The 24,689-nt window shown below is 48.5% G+C and overlaps 1 protein-coding gene across 2 annotated transcripts in view; it reads left to right on the forward strand.

The window, feature by feature from the left end:
- The window catches only part of POLDIP3 (DNA polymerase delta interacting protein 3), a 207,942-nt gene that overhangs the window by 118,467 nt on the left and 64,786 nt on the right, over positions 1-24,689 (forward strand). For both annotated transcript variants that reach the window (XM_063940391.1, XM_063940392.1), the window contains exon 7: positions 19,954-20,083. In XM_063940391.1, coding sequence (XP_063796461.1) covers positions 19,954-20,083 — 130 coding nt within the window. The remainder of the gene's footprint in view (positions 1-19,953; positions 20,084-24,689) is intronic.

The raw sequence follows: 24,689 nt of genomic DNA on the forward strand, positions 1-24,689 counted from the left end.
CCACTTTTGTTTTTGTTAATACAAACATTGTATGCCTGTGTCTTGCTGAAGTGTTTGCTTAGCAAAGACATCTAATGATCCAGTGTTAGGCAGAAGTTGCCTTTGCTATAGATGGCTTACAACTACTTTGTAAAAGACATATAGGGATATATATATACTAATTTGAAAAAAAGCCACCAATTGTCAGCGGTTTCCTGATTTTGCAATTAATATAATGATTTTAAATGCCACAGCTGGATTTGCTGTCAATCATTCACTTTGAAAATCTGCCGCTTAGCAAATGTACCTCTTCGAGTCTTTTCATTTTTAAAGTAGGAATATTGTACGGGACCATTTCAAGTACTGTACTAAAATAGGAATGCATTCCAAATATTTTATAAATGCAATTTTATATACACTGTTCCTAGATAGTTTAGTTAATTACTCATTTCCAGACACTCCTTTTGTCACTCATGCATTCTCAAGTCGTTTTCCATTATTTACGTAACACAACCCTCTGATCAGTTGCTAAAAGTGACTGTTTCAAAATTGTATTTTATGGTATGCACATAGGTCTTCTAAATAAAGTTACCATGTACAGCCATGGCCAAAAGTTTTGAGAATGACACAAATATGAATTTTCACAAAGTCTGCTGCCTCAGTTTTTATGATGGCAATTTGCATATACTCCAGAATGTCATGAAGAGTGAGCAGATGAATTGCAAGTAATTGCACTAAAAGTCCCTCTTAATCCCAAAACAGTTCTTGTTCGTCCACTAGGGGGCACAGGAGCTTTACACTGGGTATAGGCTGGCTGGGATGTAGGCAGGCACCAAAGGGGTTACTTTAAATTACCCAGCAGGCCTTGCCTCCCTGTCCTCTATACACTGCCCCCGGGCCCGCCAGTTTTTTCTTTGCTGCCAAGGCAGGAGCAGGCACAGTTAGTCAGAGGGGCTGTTTTACAGCCCAGGTTACTTTTATTTTGTGTAATTTTAACTTTAGTTAGTGCTGCATCGCCTCGAAGATGAGAGGGCTGCCGGTGGACTTAGCGCCCAGCAAGCCCGCTCCAGCACCTGGCGGCCATGCTGGTAACTGGTCCAGTGACTTACGCTGCGGGACACATGGAGCTGCAGTTGACCTCTCCTGCAGCCGCATTGGATCTCAAGGGTAAGTTGACTGGCTCCCCGCACGCAGGGAGCCGTGACTAGCGGCGATCCTCTCCAACTTCAGGGAGACAGTGGGAGGGCTGATGAGTGTGGGCCCAGTACCCTGCGCTTTTGCCACTGAACCACCAGGGCACAGTGGCAGGGTAAAATCTTAAGTCCCAGGGGTCTTAACATCTGAGGGGGAGGGCACCCAGCCTGCAGCCCCACCCCGGGACTTGCTAGTAGCACTGCTTATGGCATGTCCCTGGGTATCTCCTCCTCTTTCCTCTCTGTCCCACATCGCTGCTGGGACTTTCACAGAAAGGAAGGCTTAGCCTCTGTCTCCCCTGTACCTCGCTCCAGTAGCTGGGTCCAGCATATTTCTCCTGCCTGCTAATATAGCTGGACAGTTGAGTATCTTGGCCTATTTATCTTTCAGGCATTGCGTGTCTTTGTATCTGCTGTGTAGTGTTACACCTTGAAGCGTTTGGCCTTACATCACTGATAAAGGACCTGCTCCTTCAGTGGATGCCTCATAGCTACATTTACGCTGCCCATTGCTTGTTGATATTGCACTTATTGGGGTGAGAAGGGTCATATCTCTCTTATACCCTTCTTATCACACACTCTGATTAATACGCACATGGGTGTATTTTAGATAGTGGTACACATGTCGTTTAAAGGCAAATAAACTGTTGCTCCTGAGCCTTGCACTTGCCATGTGTGTTGTAATATTCTGTCTCCACAGGATCCTCTGTAAAGCATGTGTTGCAGCTCCGTCACGGGAGAACCCAGCACCGGCAGCAGTCTCACAAGGTCTAGCTTGAGAACCACGCTGCATGCAGCTAGTAGATTGCTTTCCCACTCCACAGTTGAATTCTCCTGATATGGCACCTCCTAGTACGGCTCCTGTAGGACCGGCATATGCACCTGCTGTGGCAGAGGTAGAACCCCCATGGATGCAGTCTCTTGCACAATCTATTCGGGGTCTCTCGCAATTCTCTGCTTCGACGCAACGACTCCTGGATAGGGAAAAAGCAACCTAGACAAGCTCATGCTTCGTGTGAAAGTTCTACTTCGTTCTCTGTAGGGAATTCTGCGTCGGCGTTCCATCCTAGAGGATGCTGGGGTCCACATTAGTACCATGGGGGTATAGACTGGTCCACCAGGAGCCATTGGCACTTTAAGAGTTTGAGAGTGTGGGCTGGCTCCTTCCTCTATGCCCCTCCTACCAGACTCAGTTTAGAAAATGTGCCTGGAGGAGCCGGTCACAGCTAGGGGAGTTCTACAGAGCTTCTTTAGTAAAGTTTAGTTTAGAGTTCATTATTTTACAGGGAGGCTGCTGGCAACAGCCTCCCTGCTTCGTGAGACTAAGGTGGGGAGTAGTGTCCGCCCTGCGGGGGTCTGAGCCACTATCTCCGCTGACAGGACACTGAGCTCCTGAGGTGATCGCACACCCGGCAGCTTGCCGCCACCACCTTACAGAGCCAGAAGATTGGTGGCGAGTTAGTCACCGCCCCCCCCCCCCCTCCCTGTAAGCGGGGGGGCGGTGTGAAGATGGCGGCAACAGGGTATGGAGCGTAGTACTAACTGCGCTCCAGGGCTCAGCGGTACATAGTGCGGCGCTGTGAGGGGCGCACTGAGCCAGCGCGCCTACACTGGTCACACAGCCTGTCGGGGTCGCGGGATCTCTGCCAGCATAAATCCTCAGGCCAGTATAATCCTATGAAGAGCGGGAAGACAGCGCCCATTAAGGGGGCGGAGCTTCTCAGAGCGGAGCCAGCAGCGTTCAGCGCCATTTTCCTGCCTGCAGAAACGCTGTCAGTAAAGTGCAGTCCCTCCAGAACAAATCCAGCTTTCTCTCTCTCTCTGTCATATGCTGCAGAGGATATGTCCTCTCATGATGATCCCATTCCATGTAATCAGGATTGCACTGTTTAAGCACAGATACCAGCAAGGGAGCCTGAATGGTTATCCTCTATCAATTCCATGATTTCTACTAGGGTTGCACAGAATGAATCTGCAACTCAGGTTTTACAGAACTCTATGGCAGTTTAGTCCGGTTCTGTTACCTCAGGGCCCCCCTCAGGAGTTTCCCATAAACGCGCTCTTGCACAGATTATGCAGGATGACACGGATACCGACTCTGACATGGCAGACTGTGATGGGGGTGCAGTTGATGATAGAGGCTATAAGGGATGTGTTGAATATTGCAGATACAACACCTGAGGCTTACTTCACTGAGCATAAGAAAGCCTCGCTAACCTTCCCTGCATCCAAAGAATTAAATGCTATCTTTGAGAAAGCATGGGAAAACCCGGAGAAAAAATTCCAGATCCCTAGAAGGTTTCTGGTTGCTTTTCCCTTCCCTGAGGAGGATAGGAAAAAATAAAAGAACCCACCCATAGTGGACGCTTCTGTATCCAGACTCTCTAAAAAGGTGGTTTTACCTGTTCCAGGATCTACCGCCTTAAAAGAGCCGGCTGATCGCAAAATTGATAATACGCTCAAATCCATATACACTGCCTCAGAGGCGATACTACGGCCTACTATTGCCTGTGCATGGATTTCCAAAGCTATAGTAAAGGTACGTTACTTGAGGATTTGGATACTATGGATAAAAGTGAAGTAGAATTGATTTTATGTAACATTCAGGATTCTGTAGGATTTATGGTGGAATCCATGAAGGACCTGGGTTCGATGGCTGCAGGAATTTCTTCCATGTCTCAGCTCGTCGAGAACTGTGGCTGTGCCAGTGGTCTGCCGACGATGAATCCAGGAGAGGTGTGGAGACCCTACCTTACATAGGTTAGGCTCTCTTTGGGGATGCGTGGATCTCCGCGGTTGCAGCGGGTAAGTCACCTTTTCTTCCCTCAGCTGCACCTGCTGCGAAGAAACCTTTTCCTTCAGCGGCATCACAGTCCTTTCGTGTTACTAAAACAAGAAAGGCCAAACCGTCCAACACCACCTTTAGAGGAGGTCGGCCAATATCCAAGAAACCTGCTGCTGCAGGTTCCTAGGAACAGAAATCTGCTTCTGGTACGCCAAAGTCCTCAGCATGACGGTGGACAGCGCGGCCTGGAGATAGGGCCGGTGGGGGCGAGACTCAGACATTTTAGTCACGTCTGGGTGTCGTCCGGCCTGGATCCCTGGGTACTAGATATAGTGTCCCAGGGGTACTGGCTGGAATTTCAAGATCTCCCTCCTCACCGGTTCTTCAAGTCAGGCTTGCCAGCTTTGACGGAAGACAGCGCTACCCTACAGGGAGCCTTCCAGAAGCTCCAGATGCAAAACAAAGGTTACTATTCAAACCTTTTCGTGGTACCAAAACCGGATGGTTCGGTCAGGCCCATTCTGAACTTAAAATCACAAAAACCCTTTCTGAGTGAGTTCAAGTTCAAAATGGAGTCTCTAAGGGCAGTGATATCAGGTCTTGAGAAGGGGGAATTCCTGGTATCCCCTGGATGTCAAGGATGCGTACCTCCACATTCCGATTTGGCTGCCGCATCAGGCTCATCTCCGATTTGCTCTGTTGGACTGTCATTTTCAGTTCCAGGCCCTGCCATTCGACCTCTCCACAGCACCGAGGGTATTCACCAAGGTGATGGCAGAGATAATGGTTCTCCTCCGCAGACAGGGGGTGAACATAATTCCATATCTGGACGATCTGCAGATAAAGGCATCGTCCAAGGAGACGCTGTTACGGTCCATAGCTCTAACGACCCAACTTCTCAGGGAACATGGTTGGATCCTGAATCTTCAAAAATCTCATTTGGAACCAACCAGGAGGTTTGTACTTTCTGGGAATGATCCTCGACACGGAAGTGCAGAGGGTGTTTCTTCCAGAGGAAAAAGCGTTGGTGATACAAACAATGGTCCGTTATGTTCTGAAGCCAACCCAGGTGTCGGTTCATCAGTGCATTCGCCTTCTGGGGAAGATGGTGGCCTCTTACGAGGCTCTGCAGTACGGGAGGTTTCATGCTCGGTACTTCCAATTGGGTCTCCTGGACAAGTGGTCGTGATTCCATCTACACATGCACCAGAGAATTAGTCTGTAACCAAGGGCCAGGATTTCACTCCTCTGGTGGCTTCAATTACCTCACCTTCTGGAGGGCCGCAGGTTCGGGATTCAGGACTGGATTCTTCTAACCACGGATGCAAGTCTCCAGGGTTGGGGTGCAGTCTCTCAAGGGGAAACCTTCCAAGGAAGGTAGTCAAGTCTGGAAGCCGGCCTGCCGATAAAAATTCTGGAACTAAGAGCCGTCTGCAACGGTCTTCTCCAAGTGGCCCATCTTCTGAGAAATCGGGCCATTCAAGTGAAGTCGGACGATGTAACGTCAGTGGCTTACATAAACCGACAGGGTGGAATGAAGAGCGGAGCTGCAATGGTAGAGGTAACAAGAATCATCCTCTGGGCAGAAAAACATGCATTGGCGCTGTCAGCAATCTTCATTCCGGGAGTAGACAACTGGGAAGCGTACTTCCTCAGCAGACACGATCTCCATCCAGGGGAGTGGGATCTCCATCCGGAGGTGTTCAAGGAGGTAACAGATCTTTGGGGCGTACCCCAAATCGACATGATGGCCTCTCGTCTCAACAAGAAGCTTCGGCGGTAGTTGCGGTGGACGCCCTAGTGACGTGGGTGTTCCAGTCGGTGTACGTGTTTCCTCCACTTCCACTCATTCTAAGAGTTCTCAAACTCATAAGGAGAACAAGAATTCAGGCAATCCTCATTGCTCCGGACTGGCCAAGAAGTGCTTGGTACACGGATATTCTGGATCTACTGCTAGAAGAGCCGAGGCCTCTTCCTCTTCGGGAGGACCTGCTGCAGGGGCCGTTCGCCTATCAAGACTTACCATGGCTACGTTTGACGGTATAGAGGTTGAACGCCAGATACTAGCTCGGAAGGGCATTCTGAACAAGGCTATTCCTACCCTGATACAGGCTAAGAAAGGAGTAATGTCAAAACATTACCATCGTATTTGGAAAAAGTATGCATCTTGGTGTGAATCCAAGAAGTTTCCTACGGTGGATTTTCAATTAGGACTGTTTCTTCTCTTCCTGCAAACAGGTGTGGATATGGGCCTGAGGTTAGGATCCATAAAGGTCCAAATTTCGTCCCTATCCATTTTCTTCCAGAAACAGTTGGCTGCCCTCGCTGAGGTTCAGACTTTTTTGAAGGGAGTTCTGCACATCCAACCTCCCCTTTGTACCGCCTACGGCGCCTTGGGATCTTAACGTGGTGTTGTAGTTCCTCCAGTCGGACTGGTTTGAGCCTCTACAGGAGGTTGAGGTCAAGTTTCTCACGTGGAAGGCTGTCACTTTGTTGGTTTTAGCTTCTGCTAGACATGTGTCGGAGTTGGGGGCTTTGTCATGTAAAAGCCCATACTTGGTCTTCCATGAAGACAGAGCTGAGCTTCGGACACGTCAGCAGTTTCTTCCGAAGGTTGTTTCGGCATTTCATATCAACCAACCTATTGTAGTGCCAGTGGCTACTGACTCCTCAATTTCATCAAAGTCCTTAGATGTTGTAAGGGCTCTAAAGATCTATGTGAGGAGGACTGCTCGTCACAGAAAATCGGACTCTGTTTGTAATGTATGATCCCAAGAAAATTGGGTGTCCTGCTTCTAAGCAGACGATGTCTCGCTGGATCAGGTTAATTATCCAGCATGCGTATTCTACGGCAGGCTTGCCGTGTCCTACGTCTGTTAAGGCCCACTCTACTAGTAAGGTGGGTTCTTCCTGGGCGGCTGACTGAGGTGTCTCGGCCTTACAACTCTGCCGAGCAGCTACTTGGTCGGGGTCGAACACGTTCGCAAAGTTCTACAAAGTCGATACTTTGACCAAACTTAATACTTTGACCAAACTTAAGGTACTCAGAGGCCAATCAGTTCTGCAGGAGCCTCCACGCTCTCCCTCCTGTTCTGGGAACTTTGGTACATCTCCATGGTACTAATGTGGACCCCAGCATCCTCTAGGACGTAAGAGAAAATAGGATTTTAATTACCTACTGGTAAATCTTTCTCTCGTAGTCCTTAGAGGATGCTGGGCGCCCGCCCATCGCTTCGTGATCCTGCAGTGGTTATTTCGTTCAGTACTGCTTAGTTCTGGGTTAAGTACTGTTTTGTTACTTGGTAAGTAATCTTGTTCAGCCGTTGCTGAGGTTTCAAGCTAGTTAGCTTGGTTTGCCTTGTGTGTGAGCTGGTGTGAATCTCGCCACTATCTGTGTAAAATCCTTCTCTCGATGTCCGTCTCCTCTGGCACAGTTTCTAGACTGAGTCTGGTAGGAGGGGCATAGAGGGAGGAGCCAGCCCACACTCTCAAACTCTTAAAGTGCCAGTGGCTCCTAGTGGACCCGTCTATACCCCATGGTACTAAGGTGGACCCCAGCATCCTCTACGGACTACAAGAAAAGGATTTACCGGTAGGTAATTAAAATCCTATTTTCAAATCAGGGTGACAGCGGTTCCATGGGATCTGGTATCGAGGATACACTGTCACTGGCAGAAGTAGATGCCCTTGTCAGGGAGGTTAGGTCAGTCCAGGATAGGAGGACTCCACACCCAAATCCAAGACCCCAGTCTGTAAGAGACCGAAAAAGAGAATCTGCATAATTCCCCTCTTCAGCACAGTTAGAGGACATGCTGGAGGCGGCATGGGCTAAACCAGACAAACTGTCTCAGCTTTCTAAGCGTTATCAGATTTTTCTATCCGCTTCCACCTAAAGACAGATCCAAGTGGGAATACCCTCCTCCTGTGGATGCCGTTGTGGCACGCCTAATACGCTCTTTGGTCCTCCCGATACCGGATATCTTTTACCTCTAAAGATCCTACGGATCGGAAGTTGGACACATTCCTTTACCAGACCAGCGCTAGCTTCGCCCTGGGTGACAAAGGCAATCGGGTTCACTACGGCTGGCCGGCGGTCGGGCTCCCGGCGACCAGCATCCCGGCGCCGGGAACCCGACCGCCGGCTTACCAACAGCTTGGCGAGCGCAAATGAGCCCCTTGCGGGCTCGCTGCGCTCGCCTCGCTACACGCGCCACACCATTTTATTCTCCCTCTATGGGGGTCGTGGACCCCCACGAGGGAAAATAATTGTCGGTATGCCGGCTGTCGGGCTCCCGGCGCCGGTATACTGAGCGCCGGGAGCCCGACCGCCGGCAAACAGAAGACCACCCAGGCAATCGGTATCGTATCTGGACAGAGCAATTGTAACAGGGTCTGTTGTCTGCGGTTAGTAGGAAATACTTATTGGTTGTGGTTGAAAATATTCAAAAAGAACATGTTTATCTTGGGGAAGCAGGTATGAGTTGCAGCAGTTCTCGCTTCTAAAATTTTAGCTTCAACTGTTGTAGCCAGGCGTTCTCTGTGGCTCTGTTCGTGGAAAGCGGACGTCTCCTCCAAAAAGGCTCTAGAGGTTTTTCCGTATGCGGGAGATACATTGTTTGGGAAAGTATTTGATTACATTGTGACTTCGCTGGCAACTTCTAAGTCGGCCTTCCGTCGGCAGCGACCCCCAGAATCAAATCGTCCTTTCGCCCACAAGGTACAGCTATGGGCCAGGCTTCCTCCAGATATCAGGCCCCTGCAAAGGAGTGCTAAGCAACCTTGCGTAAACAGACGCCCAGTTCCAAAACCTGCTGATAAGCCTGCCGGGGCGGGGCTCTCCTGCGGGACAGGCTACTGTCTTGCACTCCTTGGTTGTCATAAACCTTGACAGACCTCTGGGTCAGGGACGTTGTTTCTCAAGGTTATGCTCTGACATTTTGTCACCGTCCTCCAAACATGTTTTTCACCATGGGACTTCAAGGGGATCCCAGAGAGGCTTCGACTCTACGCCAATCAGTCGTCTCCCTTCTCACCTCCAGTGTCATTAGCCAGGTACCGAGGGATCAAAGAGTTCAGGGTATTTACACTTTGCTCTTTCTCATTCAGAAAACGGGTGGTTTCTATCGTCCGATTCTCAACCTCAAGGAGTTGGAAGTCTATCGGAGTTCCAAAATTATGCAGGGAATCTCTACGATCTATCATCTTGGCTATGGAGACGGGGGACTATATGTCGTCTCTAGACATTTAGGACGCATATTTACATGTTTCCATTTGACCAAGTCATCTAAAGTTTCTTCGCTTCGTGGTGAAGGGAGACCACTACCATTTTCGAGCTTTACCGTTTGGACTATCCATGGCTCCAAGAGTCTTCACGAAAATCATGGCGGTGATTGCAGCACACTTGCGACTCCACGGAATATGCATTTTACCCTACTTGGACGACCTACTCCTTCTGGCTCAGTCCCAGGAGGGACTCTCCATCCAAATTCAGAGAGCAGTGGACATTCTACAAAAACACAGCTGGAAGATAAACTGGAAAAAATCGCCTTTGACTCCCTCGCAAAGAATTCATCATTTATGGGCATTACTGGATTCCCGAGTCCAGCGTGTGTTTCTGCCTTAGGACAAACTTCTCATCATTCAGTCCAGACTTCATGCGCTTCCCCACCAGAACAGAGTATCCATCCATGCCTGCTTGCAGATTCTGGGCTCCATGATGGCGGCATTCAACACGGTGTAGTATGCTCAGTTCTACTCTCGTCCTCTACAACTGGAAGTTATTCACAAGTGGAATGGTTCTCTCCATGTTCGATCACCTACCCTAGTCCTCACACCGGGCTTTCAGCTGTCCCTAATGTGGTGGCTTCTCCGTACCAATCTGGACAAGGGACGCCCCTTTTGGATCCAGGACTGGACCTTGGTCACCATGGATGCCAGTCTCCGGGGGTGGGGAGCAGTCTTAGGGAATTACACCTTCCAGGGGTGCTGGACTCCTTGACAGAGTACTCTCCCCAACAACGTGTTTGAACTGAGGTCAATTCTCAGGATGTTTATCTCTGCCCAGTCTCTCCTCAACGGTCGTCCAATCAAAGTTCAGTCGGACAACGCGACAGCCGTGACTTACATCAACCGCCAGTGGGGCAGTGTCCAACCCCTGGCGTACTCAACTGGGAAGCGGACTTCCTAAGTCGTCAGGACTTGCACTCCAGAGAATGGGCGTTCCATCCAGCTGTGTTCAACATGTTGGTCTCCTGTTGGGGACTTCCAGACATAGACCTTTTGGCGTCCCGTTACAACAGACAGGTCAGCAAATTCAGATCTCGGACGAGGGATACTGAAGCGTTTCTGGTGGATGCTCTAACGGCGTCCTGGAAGTTTCCCCTGGTGTACGTCTTTCCACCGATCTCCCTATTAATCCGAGTGGTCTGGAAATGCAAGCGAGAAGGAGGCACGATGGTCCTGGTGGCCCTTGATTGGCTACGTCACCTGAGGTATGCGGATCTTTTTAGCTTGTCCACTGACACACCATGGTGTCTTCCATTACATACAGACCTCCTGTCGCAGGGTCCTTGCCTTCATCCGGATCTCAACTTCCTCGCTTTGACGGGGCGGCTGTTGAGACATCCGTCCTAAGACTAGAGGTTTTTTTTCCAGGACAGTCATCCGAACTATGCTCCGGCCCGGAAGACTTTGTACACAAGAGTGTACCATCGCATCTGGAAAACTTGCTTTTGTGTTTTGCGCATCTCGTCAATTCAATCCTTGGTACATTTGACTAGTCCATCTTTTGGCCTTTCTTCAGTCGGGTTTAGTCCTGGGTCTTCGATTTTCGTCCATGAAGGATCCGGTGTCGGCCCTTTCTGTGCTGTTTCAATGACAGCTGGCTACCTTGCCGGATGTGAAAACGTTTCTACAAGGAGTCATTCATGTCCAGCCACCCTTTGTGGCTCTGGTGTTTCCTTGGGATCTTTCCCTGGTTCTGCGAGCACTACAAACTGCTCCTTTAGAGCTGATGGACTCGGTTGACCTACGTTGGCTTACCTGGAACACTGTGTTCCTCTTGGCTATAGCTTTGGTGCGGCGGGTCTCTGACTTTAGTGCCTTGTCTTGGCGCTCGCCTTTCCTGGTGTTTCACCCGGATTGGGCGGTCCTTCGCACTCGCTTGGGTTTCCTCCCCAAGGTGGTTTCCCGCTTTCATCTGAATCAGGAGATAGCAGTACCTGCCTTGTGGAATCTGCCTCCGTAGGAGGCCTCCTTGGATGTGGTGTGAGCTCTCCGCATTTATCTCGACAGGACTAGGGATATCCAATGCTCGGATTCCCTGTTTGTCTTACTGGATTCTCGCAAAACGGGGTTGGCAGGCGTCTAAACAGACCTTGGCCAGGTGGCTCCGTTTCAGCGAACATTCCTACACCTGCAGGGGTTATGGCTCATTCCACACGTTCTGTGGGTGTTTCGTGGGCAACCTCTTGTGGTGCCTCGGCAGAACAGTTTTGTAAAGCGGCCACATGGTCTTCTGCCCAGACCTTAATCAGGTTTTATTTATTTGACACCTTTTGCGTCGGCTGACCCAGCCTTCGGGCGTAGGGTCCTTAGCGCAGTCCAGGAGCACGTCCCCTCCCTTGAAGGTGCATCTTTTTGAAGTCCCAGCGTAATATCCCCCCGAGTGGACGAACAAGAAAATGGGATTTATGGTCTGGTCTTGATAATTCCTTTTCTTTGAGGCCATAGGGGGCACAGGATGACCTCCCTGATGCACCTGTCCTGTGGAACTCTTTCCTGTGTTAGTGGTGTGTGTGGCCAATCGTCTTCTCAGTATGTTTCTCTGTGTGACGTGTCTTCCTTCCTCTTGCCTTGGGCTTGCTACTAAAACTGGCAGGGTTGGGGTATAGGTGACAGGGAAGCAAGGACTGCTGGTAATTTAAAGTAACCCCTTTTGGTGCCTGCCTACCTCCCAGCCAGCCTATACCCAGCGTAATGCTCATGTGCCCCCTATGGACCCAAAGAAAAGGCTTTATCAAGGTAAGACCACAAATCCCATTTTATTTTTTTTACTGCTTTCTTGCGCTGCCAGAAAAGGACCAGCTGACATCATGTCAGTGATTCTCTCGTTAACACAGGTGAAAGTGTTGACAAGGACAAGGCTGAAGATCACTCTGTCATGCTAATTGAGTTAGAGTAAAATACTGGAAGCTTTAAAAGGAGGGTGTGATTCTTGATATCATTGTTCTGCTCTGTCAACCATGGTGCAGTCATCATTGCTTTGCACAACAAGGGCTTCGTAGGCAAGGATATTGCTGCTAGTAAGATTGCACCTAAAGCAACCATTTATCAGATAATCAAAAACTTCAAGGAGAGTGTTTAAATAGTTGTGAAGTACTGGACTCTCAGCCAGTGGAATGGTCTACTGACAAAAGATCGGATGTGGGGAGTACCGTGTGGCGACTTCCCCCAAACTAATATGTAAGAAAAAGTTAAATAAATAAAAAAAACTGAAGAAAGCTCTTCAACTGAGCAGGAGCTCAGTAAGTGTGACCGGCTCCCTCTGCACTAATTCTAAAACAGGGGGATGATTGGGGATATAGGGGGAGGAGCCTGTGTCACTTATTATTTAATTTGGGTGCCCAGCTCCCTGTAGCAGCGTTTATTCACCTGCTATTCACCCCAGTGTCTATTCTACCTGCTAGTGTCCCCTTGTGCCTGACTGAAAAAATACTGTGCAGGCAGGTCAATGTTGATTAAAAAGGGTACAATCTAGTACTTTGTATAATCAAAATTGACCATAGCAAAAATCGCCCACAACCAAAATCACACCGTGTGTATAGTCATTGTAAGTGGAATTTGGCTCTGGAGTGATCAAGGTAAATAGTCCACATAGGCAGGTGTATGCCCCTTAAAATACTTAAGCAGATAAGATGCTTCTATGGGGCTGTGGGTGGTGGTGGATAATAGATCGACAGTCAATAGGTTGACGCCATATGGTTGACTGTCAATAAGTCGAAGGGTCAAAAAGTAGACAGTACAAAACGTGGACAGGTACATTAGGTCGACATGACTATGGTCGACAAATGTTATTTTGGGGGTTTTTCATGTTTTTACAACTTTTGCTAAATTTACTATCCATGTCACAACCTATTACCTTTTAGTATCTTCGCCCAAAGCTTGGCGAGCGAAGCGCTTCTACTAATTTGAGTCACAAAATACACACCTGAAAAAAGTGTTGACCTTGTCTACCATTTCTGCTGCGGGGTACACTGGGCTCCACAAGTCTGGACAATGGGGTGTAGAGTAAGATCTTGATCCGAGCTTTGACGGTTCCCAGAATGCACAGCGCCGCCTCCTCTATAACCCCGCCTCCTAGCACAGGAGCTCAGTTTGTTAGTTGGTGCTGCAGTAAGCATGCACTTAACAGAGGGGCTGCTCCAAGCAGCCCTAAGAAATGCTTTTTATGAGGTCAAAAGTGAAGACTTCAAGGGCAGCAGCAGGGGTAAATGTCTTCTGACATTCTCTGCTGCAGCTCCAGCTCTCCCCAGTGGCGCTGTACACTCCAGAGCCCTGGTTGCCGGGTACCTACAGCGGAGGCTTCGGTTTACTTCACGTTAGGTACACACGGCTGGGGCTCTCCAGGATCGCGTGTCCGCGCTTCGGGAGGTGGTAAGTGGGACCCGGTCTTTATTGTGATCCGGCGCGGTCAGTGGGAGGCAGGCTGCGCGTGCTGGCGGTGGAGGCGGGCCGCGCGTGCTAGCGGTGGACACTGTGGCAGTACAGGCGATCCCACTAGATCACCAGGGCATGGGTGCAGGTCAGGTTTTCTCTTAAAACCGATTTTATTATCGCCCACAGTACCCGGTGGTTTTGCCAGCAAGGGGATAAGGCTTAGACCTGAAGCCCCTCCCCCAGCCCCAGGGCGCCATTTCCAGCAAGTGTTCCCGCCCTGGAGCTGCATCTCTTTCCTCACTCCCTGTCAGTGTCTGCGGCGCCATTACTCCTCAGCTCACTGTTCCTGGGACTGCTTGGGCAAATCCTGTAAAGCCGCCTGGTTGTCAGTGCTGTGCCTTTACATGACACTTAAGTATTCTACCTGCCTTTTTAGTCAGTGTTAGTTAAGAGAGTGCATTTAGTCAGGGGTTTATAGTACAATTACCCTGTGATATACATCCAGTTTCTTACTGTGTAGTGTTATATCTATTGACTATATAGCTGTGTAAGCTAGTCCAGTGCAGTATTATGTCAGTAATAACCTCTGCATTGTACAAACTATGTGTGCATTGATAGCTGAGTGGTGTCCATCTCGTGTCTTTCACTCAACTTGCTATCCCTATATTCTATAACATAAGGGGACTTGGTGCGTCAGGTGTTATTTAATATAGGATTTTCACAAAGATATACTGTATTACGTATTTTTCTCTGTGATTTAGTCACCATATCTCGCCTTTATCTCTGCTGGTGCTGACTACACTGCGCAGGGGTTTGGGTTTAGGGATATAGTGCTGCTAATAATTGTACTGTGTTACCTCATACTGCAAGTTATATCATGTCTGCTTCTGAGGGTAACGGTTCTGGGGCGGAACAGACTGCTGGTGTTGCTGAAGCCACAGGCACATATGGGGAGAATATAGCAGCTGTGGGCTCTGGTTCTGGGGGCTTCTTGCCCCCCCCCAGTGGGACTGTGGCAACGGAGGCACATACTGACCCTCCGTGGGCCGCTTTTTCCGCGCTTCTGCATACGCTAGTTCATAAACTAACACTCCCTATGGGACCCCCAATGCCGGTACAACCGTATGTGGTCCCTGCAGCTAACCCGCCGTGGGCGGACGATTTATCTGCTCAATTAAAGAAGTTGAACCAGTCCCTGACTACTAAAAAGTCTGACCAACGCTCGCCTAAGTCCAAGAGGTCCTCTAAGCGAGCGCTCGTCTCCTCACAATCCACTGCTGTCACTGACACCTCGTCTGATGAAGACAGCACATACACTGACCCCACAGGTTCTGACTCGGATACGGCTGATGGGGAGGGTAGTTCACATGTGGATGTTCCTGATCTTTTGGAGGCTATTAAGTTAATTCTGCAGATTACGGATGATCCCGAGCCATCCGTTCCTCCTAAGAAACCAGATAGGTTCAAGCGTCAGAAGGTGATTAAACAAGTTTTACCTCACTCTGACCACCTAGTGGATATACGTCAGGAACCTGTCTAAGAATTGGGAAACGCCTACTCAGTAGACTCACATGTGGCTAGGATGGTGGTTTCCTCAGCTCTACCTGTCACTACCGTCACGTCTCTAAAAGAGCCTACGGATAAACGTGTCTAGGGTTGTCTAAAAGCGATTTACACCCTCACGGGTGCTGCACAAAGGCCCACTATTGCAGCTACATGGGCGGCAGAGGCTATTGAAGCATGGGCCTTGGAGTTAGAGGCTGAAATCTCCTCTGATCATGCTAGACAATGCTTGTCATATATTGTCACAGCTTCTTGCTATATTAAAGAGGCGGCTTCTGATGCCGGTATCCTAGCAGCTAAGGCCTCTACTACGTCAGTCCTGGCTCGCAGGATATTGTGGCTGAGATCCTGGTCTGTGGATCTGTACTCTAGAGAAACTCTGGAGGTACTCCCTTTCAAGGGGGATATTCTGTTTAGGGAGGACTTAAATAAGATAGTGGCTGACTTGGCTACTGCCAAAACTGCCTGTCTGCCTAATACAGCTCCTTCTGTGTCGAAGGCCAAAGGCACGTCCTTTCGCCCCTTTCGTCCTTCAGGTAAAGCAAAAGGTCAGGCGTACCATAAGCAGGCCCGCACTTCCAAACCTGGTAAGCCGAAGCCCAAAAGAGCCTGGGCTGCCCGTCAGCCAGCAGCCAAGACCGATAAGCCTGCCGCATGACGGGGCGGGCCTCCCCCTGGGGGATCCCAGGGTGGGGGGGCCGGCTTCTAGGGTATACCCAGGAAATGGTTGAAGACTACTTCAGATGCCTGGGTACGGGAAGTCGTCACTCGAGGTTATGCCATAGCCTTCAAAAACCGACCCCCTCATCGATTTTGCCAGACAGACGTCCCGTCGGACCAGACAAAGGCAAACACTCTGCATTCGGTGGTACAGACCCTCCTGGATACAGGAGTCGTAGTACAGGTGCCTCTTGCTCAGAGGGGCCTGGGGTACTATTCTCCGCTGTTTCTAGTCCCGAAACCGAATAGGTCCTCCCGGCCCATTCTCAACCTCAAGGCACTGAACAAGTTTGTGAAGGTTTCCAAGTTCCGTATGGAAACCCTTCGCTCTATAGTTCTGTCCTTGGAACCTGGGGACTACATGGTCTCCCTCAGAGCCGGCCCTAACCAATATGATGCCCTAGGCAAGAATTTTGGCTGGTGCCTCCTAGCACCGCTGCTAGTTCTGCAGGTTATGCCTGGCATGAGTCAGCTGGGAGCTCTGCTAACGTCGGGTGCCTTTTGTCTATGAAAATGCATCATATTATTTGCATTGCTATGTGGCTATGATGCACAAGCAGCTTCTGCTGATTAAAATGATATGCAGCATGCCTATATTCTGTGTGTGTGACTGCGGCTGAATCTGCATACAAAATGCTACATTACAGTGATTTCCAGGAATACGCTGCAACGTAGCATTTCGTATGCAGATGCAACCGCAGTCACACAGAATATAGGCATGCTGCATATCATTTTAATCAGCAGAAGCTGCTGGTGCCCCTAAGCATACCAAATGCCCTAGGCATTTGCCTAGTTTGCCTATGCCTAAGGCCGGCTCTGGTCTCCCTGGACATAAAGGATGCTTACTTGCATATTCCTATAGCAGTGTCACATCGACAATACCTGAGGTTCGCTATTGGCAACCTCCATTACCAGTTTCGCGTTACCTTTTGGTTTAAGAATGGCTCAGAGTCTTCACCAAAAGTTATGGCTGTGATGACGGTGGTACTCCGCCGTCAAGGGGTCAGGATACTGCCGTATCTGGACGACTTGTTAATCCTGGCAAATTTTCCAGATCTTCTCCTGCGTCATCTGGATATGACGGTCCAGTTACTACAAGCCCACGGGTGGCTCATCAACTGGAAGAAATCCTCCCTGGTCCCTGCTCAGAGCATGGTGCATCTGGGAGCACTGTTAGACACTCACAACTAGAGGTTGTTCTTGTCTCAGGAGAAAGTCCTGAAACTTCAGGACAGGATTCGTTGCTTCCTTTCTCGTCCGCAAGTGTCGATACATTCGGCAATGCAGGTGCTGGGCCTCATGGTGTCAGCATTCGACATGGTGGAGTATGCTCCATTCCATTCTCGCCCCCTCCAGAAGCTGATTCTAGCCAAGTGGGACGGCCTGCCTCACCAGATCAGGTCTCACATAATCTCTCTGACTCCGGAGGTCCGTCTGTCGCTGCTCTGGTTGCTCCTGGACCGACAATTGTGCAGAGACCGTCCCTTCTTTATATCCAACTGGGTCCTGTTGACGACAGATGCCAGTCTAAGAGGTTGGGGCGCGGTGCTGGAGCAACACTCCCTTCAGGGTCGGTGGACCAAGGAGGAATCTCTCCTCTCGATCAACATTCTGGAATTGCGGGCGGTCTACAATGCGTTGAACCTAGCCCAGCATTTGATTCAGAACCGTCCTGTTCAAGTACAGTCTGACAACGCCACCACCGTGGCTTACATAAATCATCAAGGCGGCACTCGAAGCCGTTTGGCAATGAAGGAAGCCTCACGGATTCTACGTTGGGCAGAACGCCATCTACCGGCAATATCGGCAATATTCATTCCGGCAGTCCTGAATTGGGAAGTGGACTTTCTCAGTCGTCAGGACGTGCATGCTGGCGAGTGGGGCCTCCATCCAGAAGTGTTTCAACTCCTCGTGGAAAGGTGGGGTCCTCCAGATGTGGATCTGATGGCGTTTCGACACAATCACAAGGTTACGGTCTTCGGAGCAAGGACAAGGGATCCTCAAGCAGCATTCGTGGATGCGCTGGCAGTGCCGTGGAGGTTTCGGCTGCCGTACGTGTTCCCTCCGGTGTCACTCCTGCCCAGGGTAATTCGGAAGTTCAAGCAAGAAAAAGGAAATCTGCTTCTCATAGCTCCGGCGTGGCCCAGACGGCACTGGTTCTCAGACCTGCAAGGCCTATCGTCAGAGCGTCCACTTCTACTTCCACAACGCCCAGACCTCCTCGTTCAGGGCTCCTGTGTCTACCAGGACCTAGCCCGGCTGTCTTTGACGGCGTGGCTCTTGAAGCTTCCGTCTTAAGAGCTAAGGGTTTTTCTGAAGAGGTCATTAAAACTATGGTGCGGGCCCAGAAACCGGCCTCTGCTCGGATTTACCAACGGGTCTGGCATTCCTACTTTGTTTGGTGCGCATCTAACCATTATGACGCTTCCAAGTTTAGTACAGCCAAACTTTTGGCTTTTCTACAGCAGGGCCTAGATTTAGGCCTGCGTCTGGCCTCTCTCAAGGTTCATATTTCTGCCTTTTCGGTGGGGTTTCAGTGAAAAATTGTGACTTTACCTGATGTTCATACTTTCACTCAGGGTGTGTTGCGTATCCAACCTCCCTATGTCCCGCTTGTGGCACCTTGGGACTTGTCGGTGGTTTTGGAGGCGTTGCAGGAGCCTCCATTTGAACCTCTTGGTTCAAGCTGACCTTAAGTGGCTTTCCCTTAAGGTGGTGTTCTTGATGGCTATTGCCTCTGCTAGAAGAGTGTCGGATTTGGGTGCCTTGTCTTGTAGTTCCCCATATCTGATTTTTCACCGTGACCGGGCTGTTCTTAGGACTCGTCCCGGATATTTACCTAAGCTGGTTTCTTCGTTCCACCTTAATCGGGAGATTGTGGTTCCAGCTTTTGTCTCTCCTGGTTTGTCTCCCAAAGAGCTGTTTTTGGATGTGGTACGGGCCCTCTGTATCTATGTGAAGAGAACTGCTTCTATTCGAAAGGCTGATTCTCTTTGTTTTGTTTGGATTTCACAAACGTGGCTGGCTTGCTCAAAAGCAGACCCTGGCCAGGTGGATTAGAATGGTGATTGTGCATGCTTATGTGAAGGCTGGTCTGTCAGCTCCTGTTCACATCACGGCCCATTCTACTCGGTCTGTTGGACCTTCTTGGGTGGCCCAACGTGGTGCGACCATTGACCAATTGTGCAAGGCGGCTACGTGGTCCTCCGGGAACACGTTCATAAGGTTCTATGCCTTCAATACTGCCGCTTCCCAGGATGCTTCCTTTGGACGCCGGGTTCTTGTGCCCGCTACAGTGCGTCCCCTCCCATAAGGAACTGCTTTAGGACATCCCCATTGTCCAGACTTGTGGAGCCCAGTGTACCCTGCAGCAGAAAACGAGTTTTATGGTAAGAACTTACCCTTGTTAAAACTCTTTCTGCGAGGTACACTGGGCTCCACAAGGCGCCCACCCTGACGCACTTGGCTTCTTTGGGTTGATATGGCATTAGCCGCTAACACTTCTCTTGTCGTGAGAGTGTGGTGTATGTGGCTACTAACCGTTGTCATCTCTTTTCCTGCTACTGCATTGTGCTGGTTAACTAAACTGAGCTCCTGTGCTGGGAGGCTGGGTTATAGAGGAGGCGGAGCTGTGCATTCTGGGAATAGTCAAAGCTTTGAGCCTGTTGGTGCCTCGGATCAAGATCCTACTCTACACCCCATTGTCCAGACTTGTGGAGCCCAGTGTACCTCGCAGAAAGAGTTTTAACAAGGGTAAGTTCTTACCATAAAACTCGTTTTTCATGTCGACCTTATGCACTGTCTACCTTATGTAACTGTCGACCTATTGACAGTTGAAATTTTGACTGTCGATCTTGGTCCACACCGCTTCTATGGTTGGGTGATTCACTTTATAAAATAATTAGATTTAATGGAATGTTAGCGTTTGAATTACATTGTGCCTGCTGTTATACCTACCCCTTTGAAAGGCACATGGATATATTTATATATTTATACTTATGATTCAACATATTTTGTGCAAGCTCAATGAATCATTTGTGCTTATAATGGTTACAGGAGTTATTCTGTGTATGTGGAGCCCTGAAGCGTGCCCGCTTACTGAGCCCAGGTGTTGCGGAAGTTGTGTTTGTCAGAAAGGAAGATGCAGTTGGTGCCTACAAAAAATACAACAACAGATATTTAGATGGTAAGTTGAATAAAACCCACTGAGACGAGCCATGCAGTGACTGTTTAGGTGCCACTTTGTACTTCATACTTCTAGTGAATTAATGATGGACACTGTAAATGCATTTAAAAGGGGACTAGATGAATTTCTGATTGAAAAGGATATCCAAGGCTACAACACTTAAAATATTGAAGTTGTTAATCTGGGTATAACGTGTTTTTGTAGTTAACTAGTCATAAAACATCTTCTGCAGTTGCATTAAAATCAACTCAACTTAATACAATAACAGGTTGAACGCGATGGGCATTTTTCCTCTTTTCAACCTCAAATACTATGTTACTAATATGCTTCATTGTTAAGAAAACTGGTTCAGCTTACAAAGGAGCTGCCGCTATAATATGATCAGGACTCTGAAAAAATAAATATATCTATGATGCATTCCTAATGTAGCCTAATATTTTTTCAGTTTACCTAGCTCTTCAAGATTGCTTTTTATGTGGTTACCTGTAAAGATTTACAACATGCATACTTTGTTATTCTCAACACAAATTACATCTTTATAGTGGCTATTTTACATAGGAGCCATACAGGTATCTTGCTGTTTCATGGGCTTACCACAGTGTGTTTCTCTTTGTAGCACCCTGCACTGTATAATAACATCAGGGTATACAGGAGCTATTAATATACCCATGCATGTTTTACCATCTATATCTCCCTCTGATTTGGGAAAAGAAGAGTGCTGCTCACCAGTTGTTCACTGTGGTACACATACACAGCAGGAAGCAGCATCAAGTTTGTTTCTTTCCCATACAATTACTATACTACATAATCTTATATCAGGCACTCTCATTGGGTTCTGATCCTGTGTGTGAAACTGCTACACGTATCAGACCCAACAGCAGACGTCCCTTTCCTTCCTTACATCCAGGTATAGGTAAGCGCTCTGCTCATACATTCATGAAGCAGTAAAAAGTGTGAAGAGGCGAGCCAGTGGAGAAGTTGCCCATCGCAACCAATCAGCTGCTACGTATAATTTTATAGAATGCATTTTTTAAATGTTACCTCAACACTGATTGGTTGCCATGGGCAACTTCTCCACTGGCTCACTTCTCCACACTTTTCAGTGCTTCATGAAGAGACCCCATAGTTCACTACCTATGTGGTACACAGTGTGTGGCTCTGTACCATACTGGAGCTAACTGCGTCTTACTACATTTTAGCCTTTCATTACAAACTAAAGGTGTTAATATTTGCAATATTGTATACCCATGATTTGTGCAACCTTGCCTGCAATACTGTTTGACTGGGATGCAGTTAAATTGCTGGTAGTTGGGATCAGGGCAGTAGAGAGACGGGCTGGGCCCAGGTACTTTTCTGGGAGTGTGGCCTAATCACAGGAGGCGTGGTCAAGCACCCTTAGAAACAAATACTAGAAAGAATTGTATTTTAAGCACCTCCATGACCATACTGCAGCCCAGCACGCTGAGGAGAAGAGCTGGTCGGGATCTCGGTGGTCAGGATACCGACGTCAGAATCTCGACTGCTGATGACAAATGCCACCAGCCGGAATCACGGCTCACAGGAGCTTTCTACGCAGAGTCCACAGGTTATCCACAGGATAACATTGGGATATGATGAAGCAACAGCAGATTTGCACCACTCGGTCAAAGCTTTTTGGCCTCCCAGCATGCAGTGAGCCCGTCCATGTATCCACGCATCCTGGCTCAGACAAATCAGTTTTTTGTTTGGTGCGGCAGAAGCCGTACCATGGTCAATGGGCTGCTGGTTTTTAGCAGCCATAAGCTTTCTTACTTTATTTTTATAGTCTTACTATTTTTTTTAGTGATCTTTCTAAAAAGCGTTTTATACGTACCTTAGAAAGAGTCACTCCAACAACTCTCCGCCGGGCCGCAACAACGCTTTCTCACGAGTACAGTGCTGTTTAGGCGGGCGTCTGTGTCGGATATACTGGCAGGTCCAGCAGACGTTACCAGGCTGTCGCTGGAGCACGGGGAGAAGGTAAGGTATCGGTCCCGCTTAGAGGGGGAATACGGACACCGCTGCACGGTTTTGGGAGGAGACTACCAAACAGTCGCTGACGCGGCTGCCACCTCGGGTGCACCAGCGCTAGCCCTTAGGGATCATAGGTTCCAGGAGTAGTAGGAGGCCACGATCCCTAGGGCTGATCTCAGCAGTGGGGAGTCGGATCATGACCAGTTTCCTCAGTCTCCCGCCATGAACTGTTTTCTCGCTTCCGTCTAAGACGCTGTGTACTAAGGGACCCAGTCGCAGTATAGTTCACTTGGGCATCTGTGTTCACTGTAGGTTCACGGAGCGCCGGTGCACACTAATAGCGCCTAGATCCACTCAGTGTTCGCTAATGTATTGATCGATCCTGGAAGCGGGGTAAGTCTACTTGTATCCCACTCTACTGTAAATGGGTTGTACAGCACTAAGTCTTTATCTACCTTTTGAGTACGAATAGTTGGATAAGTGCATAATGCATATGAGTCTGATAATATTACTGTGGTTTCTTTCGCTATGCATCTGAATATGGTTAAAACTTTTATAAAGTAATGCAGTAATGTGTTTCTCCTACATACTTGAAATGTATCTGTAGTTGATTATGTGCTCATATTGCTTATTGCTGATTTAACTATAATTTTGTCCGTTTTTTTTCTATCTATTCCTATCCTCAATGCTGGTGTATAGCATAGGGTCGGATTGTATGCCACTTTAACGAGTCTTAAAGTGATTACAGTCACAAATTGTGTAGTACACTGTGTAAGGTTTGATTATTTATCATGTCTAAGAGCGGCAAGGGTGAGGAAGATACACTCACAGCAACACCAACACTCGCATGTTTGTCTTTCAAATCCAAGGCACCTGTGTTTAAACGTTCCAAAACAGTTAAGACTGAGTTTCCTGGATCAGATCAGCTGACGGAAATCATGGAAGAGGCTTGGGTTATGCCCAGTAAGAAGTTTAGAATTCCTAGGAAATGGAATTCCAATTATCCTCTTCCAGCTGGGGATTGTTTAAAGAGGGAGGTGGCTCCCAAGGTAGATATGCACGTGATTCGATTAGTGCGAAAATCTACATTATCACTGCCTTCAACATCATTAAATGATGTCACGTATAGGAGAGTGGATGGTTTTTTAAAATACCATTCCCCCCCCCCCCTATCTGGGGCAGTCATAAGACAAGCCATGGCTTCAGCTTGGATGGCAAAAGCAGTGGCTGCCTGGGCTGATGCGTTGAAAGGAGATCTTTCAATAGCTTCTAGAGAGCAAAAATCCCATATGGCACATATAAAACAGGCTGCGATGTTCTTGGAAGAAGCAGCTTTGGATATGGGTACAATTGCCTCCGGTGCATCAGCTTCAACAGTAGCCCCTCGCAGAGCAGTTTGGCTACGTACATGGAAAGCTGATTCATAATCTAAAAAGGTTTTGGAGCTTTTACCTTTCTCTGGAGATATTCTTTTTGGGAAAGAATTGACCGATATTTTGGAGTCAGAAGCAGACTCCCAAGAAAGTAAAGTTCCCTTCCAATTACATATTCAAACCTAAAGTTCCAGCTTTTCTGCCCTTTCGGTCTCAAGGAAAAGCTAAAGGGAAAAGTGATGGCAAACAGCCCCAATACAAGAAGTCTGGTAAGACTAAAAAGCATTGGGCTACCAGAGGACCGGTTGGTAAAACAGAAAATAAGCCATCAGCCTGTTGATGCGGCCCTCCACTTGGGGGATTCCAGGGTGGGGGGCCGACTTCTTCAGTTTGCTTAGATCTGGCAGCAGTCTACAACAGATGCCTGGGTGCAGGAAGCGGTATCTCTCGGTTATGCATTTGCCTTCAAGAAACACCTTCCACAAATGTGGTTTTTTTGTTTGTTTGTTTTTTGTACCAGGCCAGGACTTTGCAAGAGGCAGTTCAGAAATTGCTTCATTCAGGGGTAATCATTCCAGTTTCTCCTGCACAACGAGGACAGGGTTTTTACTCTAACCTGTTTCTAGTTCAGAAGCCAATGGGTCATTCCAGCCCATACTCAGTCTCAAAGTGCTGAACAAGTACAGTTGAGTACCTCGGTTTCATATGGAGACTTTACGTTCCATCATTTTGGCCATGGAGCCAGGGGATTATATGGTATCCCTGGATATCCAGGATGCTTACCTACATGTTCCTGTAGCACATTCCCATCAGTGCTATCTCAGGTTCGTTATCCTCCAACAGCATTTTCAGTTCCAGGTCCTACCTTTTGGGTTAGCCACAGCCCCCAGAGTATTTACCAAAATTATGGTGGTAATGGCAGCTTATCTCCTGGCACAGTCTCAGGAATTGCTCCTGTGTCATCTGCAACAGAGAATAACGTGTCTGCAGAAGCACAGGTGGCTCATAAATTGGGTAAAATAGTCTCTGGTTCCGTCACAGCAGATGACTTACTTAGGGGCTGTACTGGATTCAAGCCTTCAAAGAGTATTTTTACCTCTGAACAAGATATCCAAAGTTCAGTCAAGGATTCAGGAGCTGCTACACAGTCAAAGGGTATCCATTCACGCAGCAATGCGTGTGATGGGATTGATGGTGTTAACATTCGTAATGGTGGAGTATGCTCAGTTCCACTCAAGACC

The sequence above is a fragment of the Pseudophryne corroboree genome, chromosome 9 (genome assembly GCF_028390025.1).
Source record: "Pseudophryne corroboree isolate aPseCor3 chromosome 9, aPseCor3.hap2, whole genome shotgun sequence".
Lineage (NCBI taxonomy): Eukaryota > Metazoa > Chordata > Amphibia > Anura > Myobatrachidae > Pseudophryne > Pseudophryne corroboree.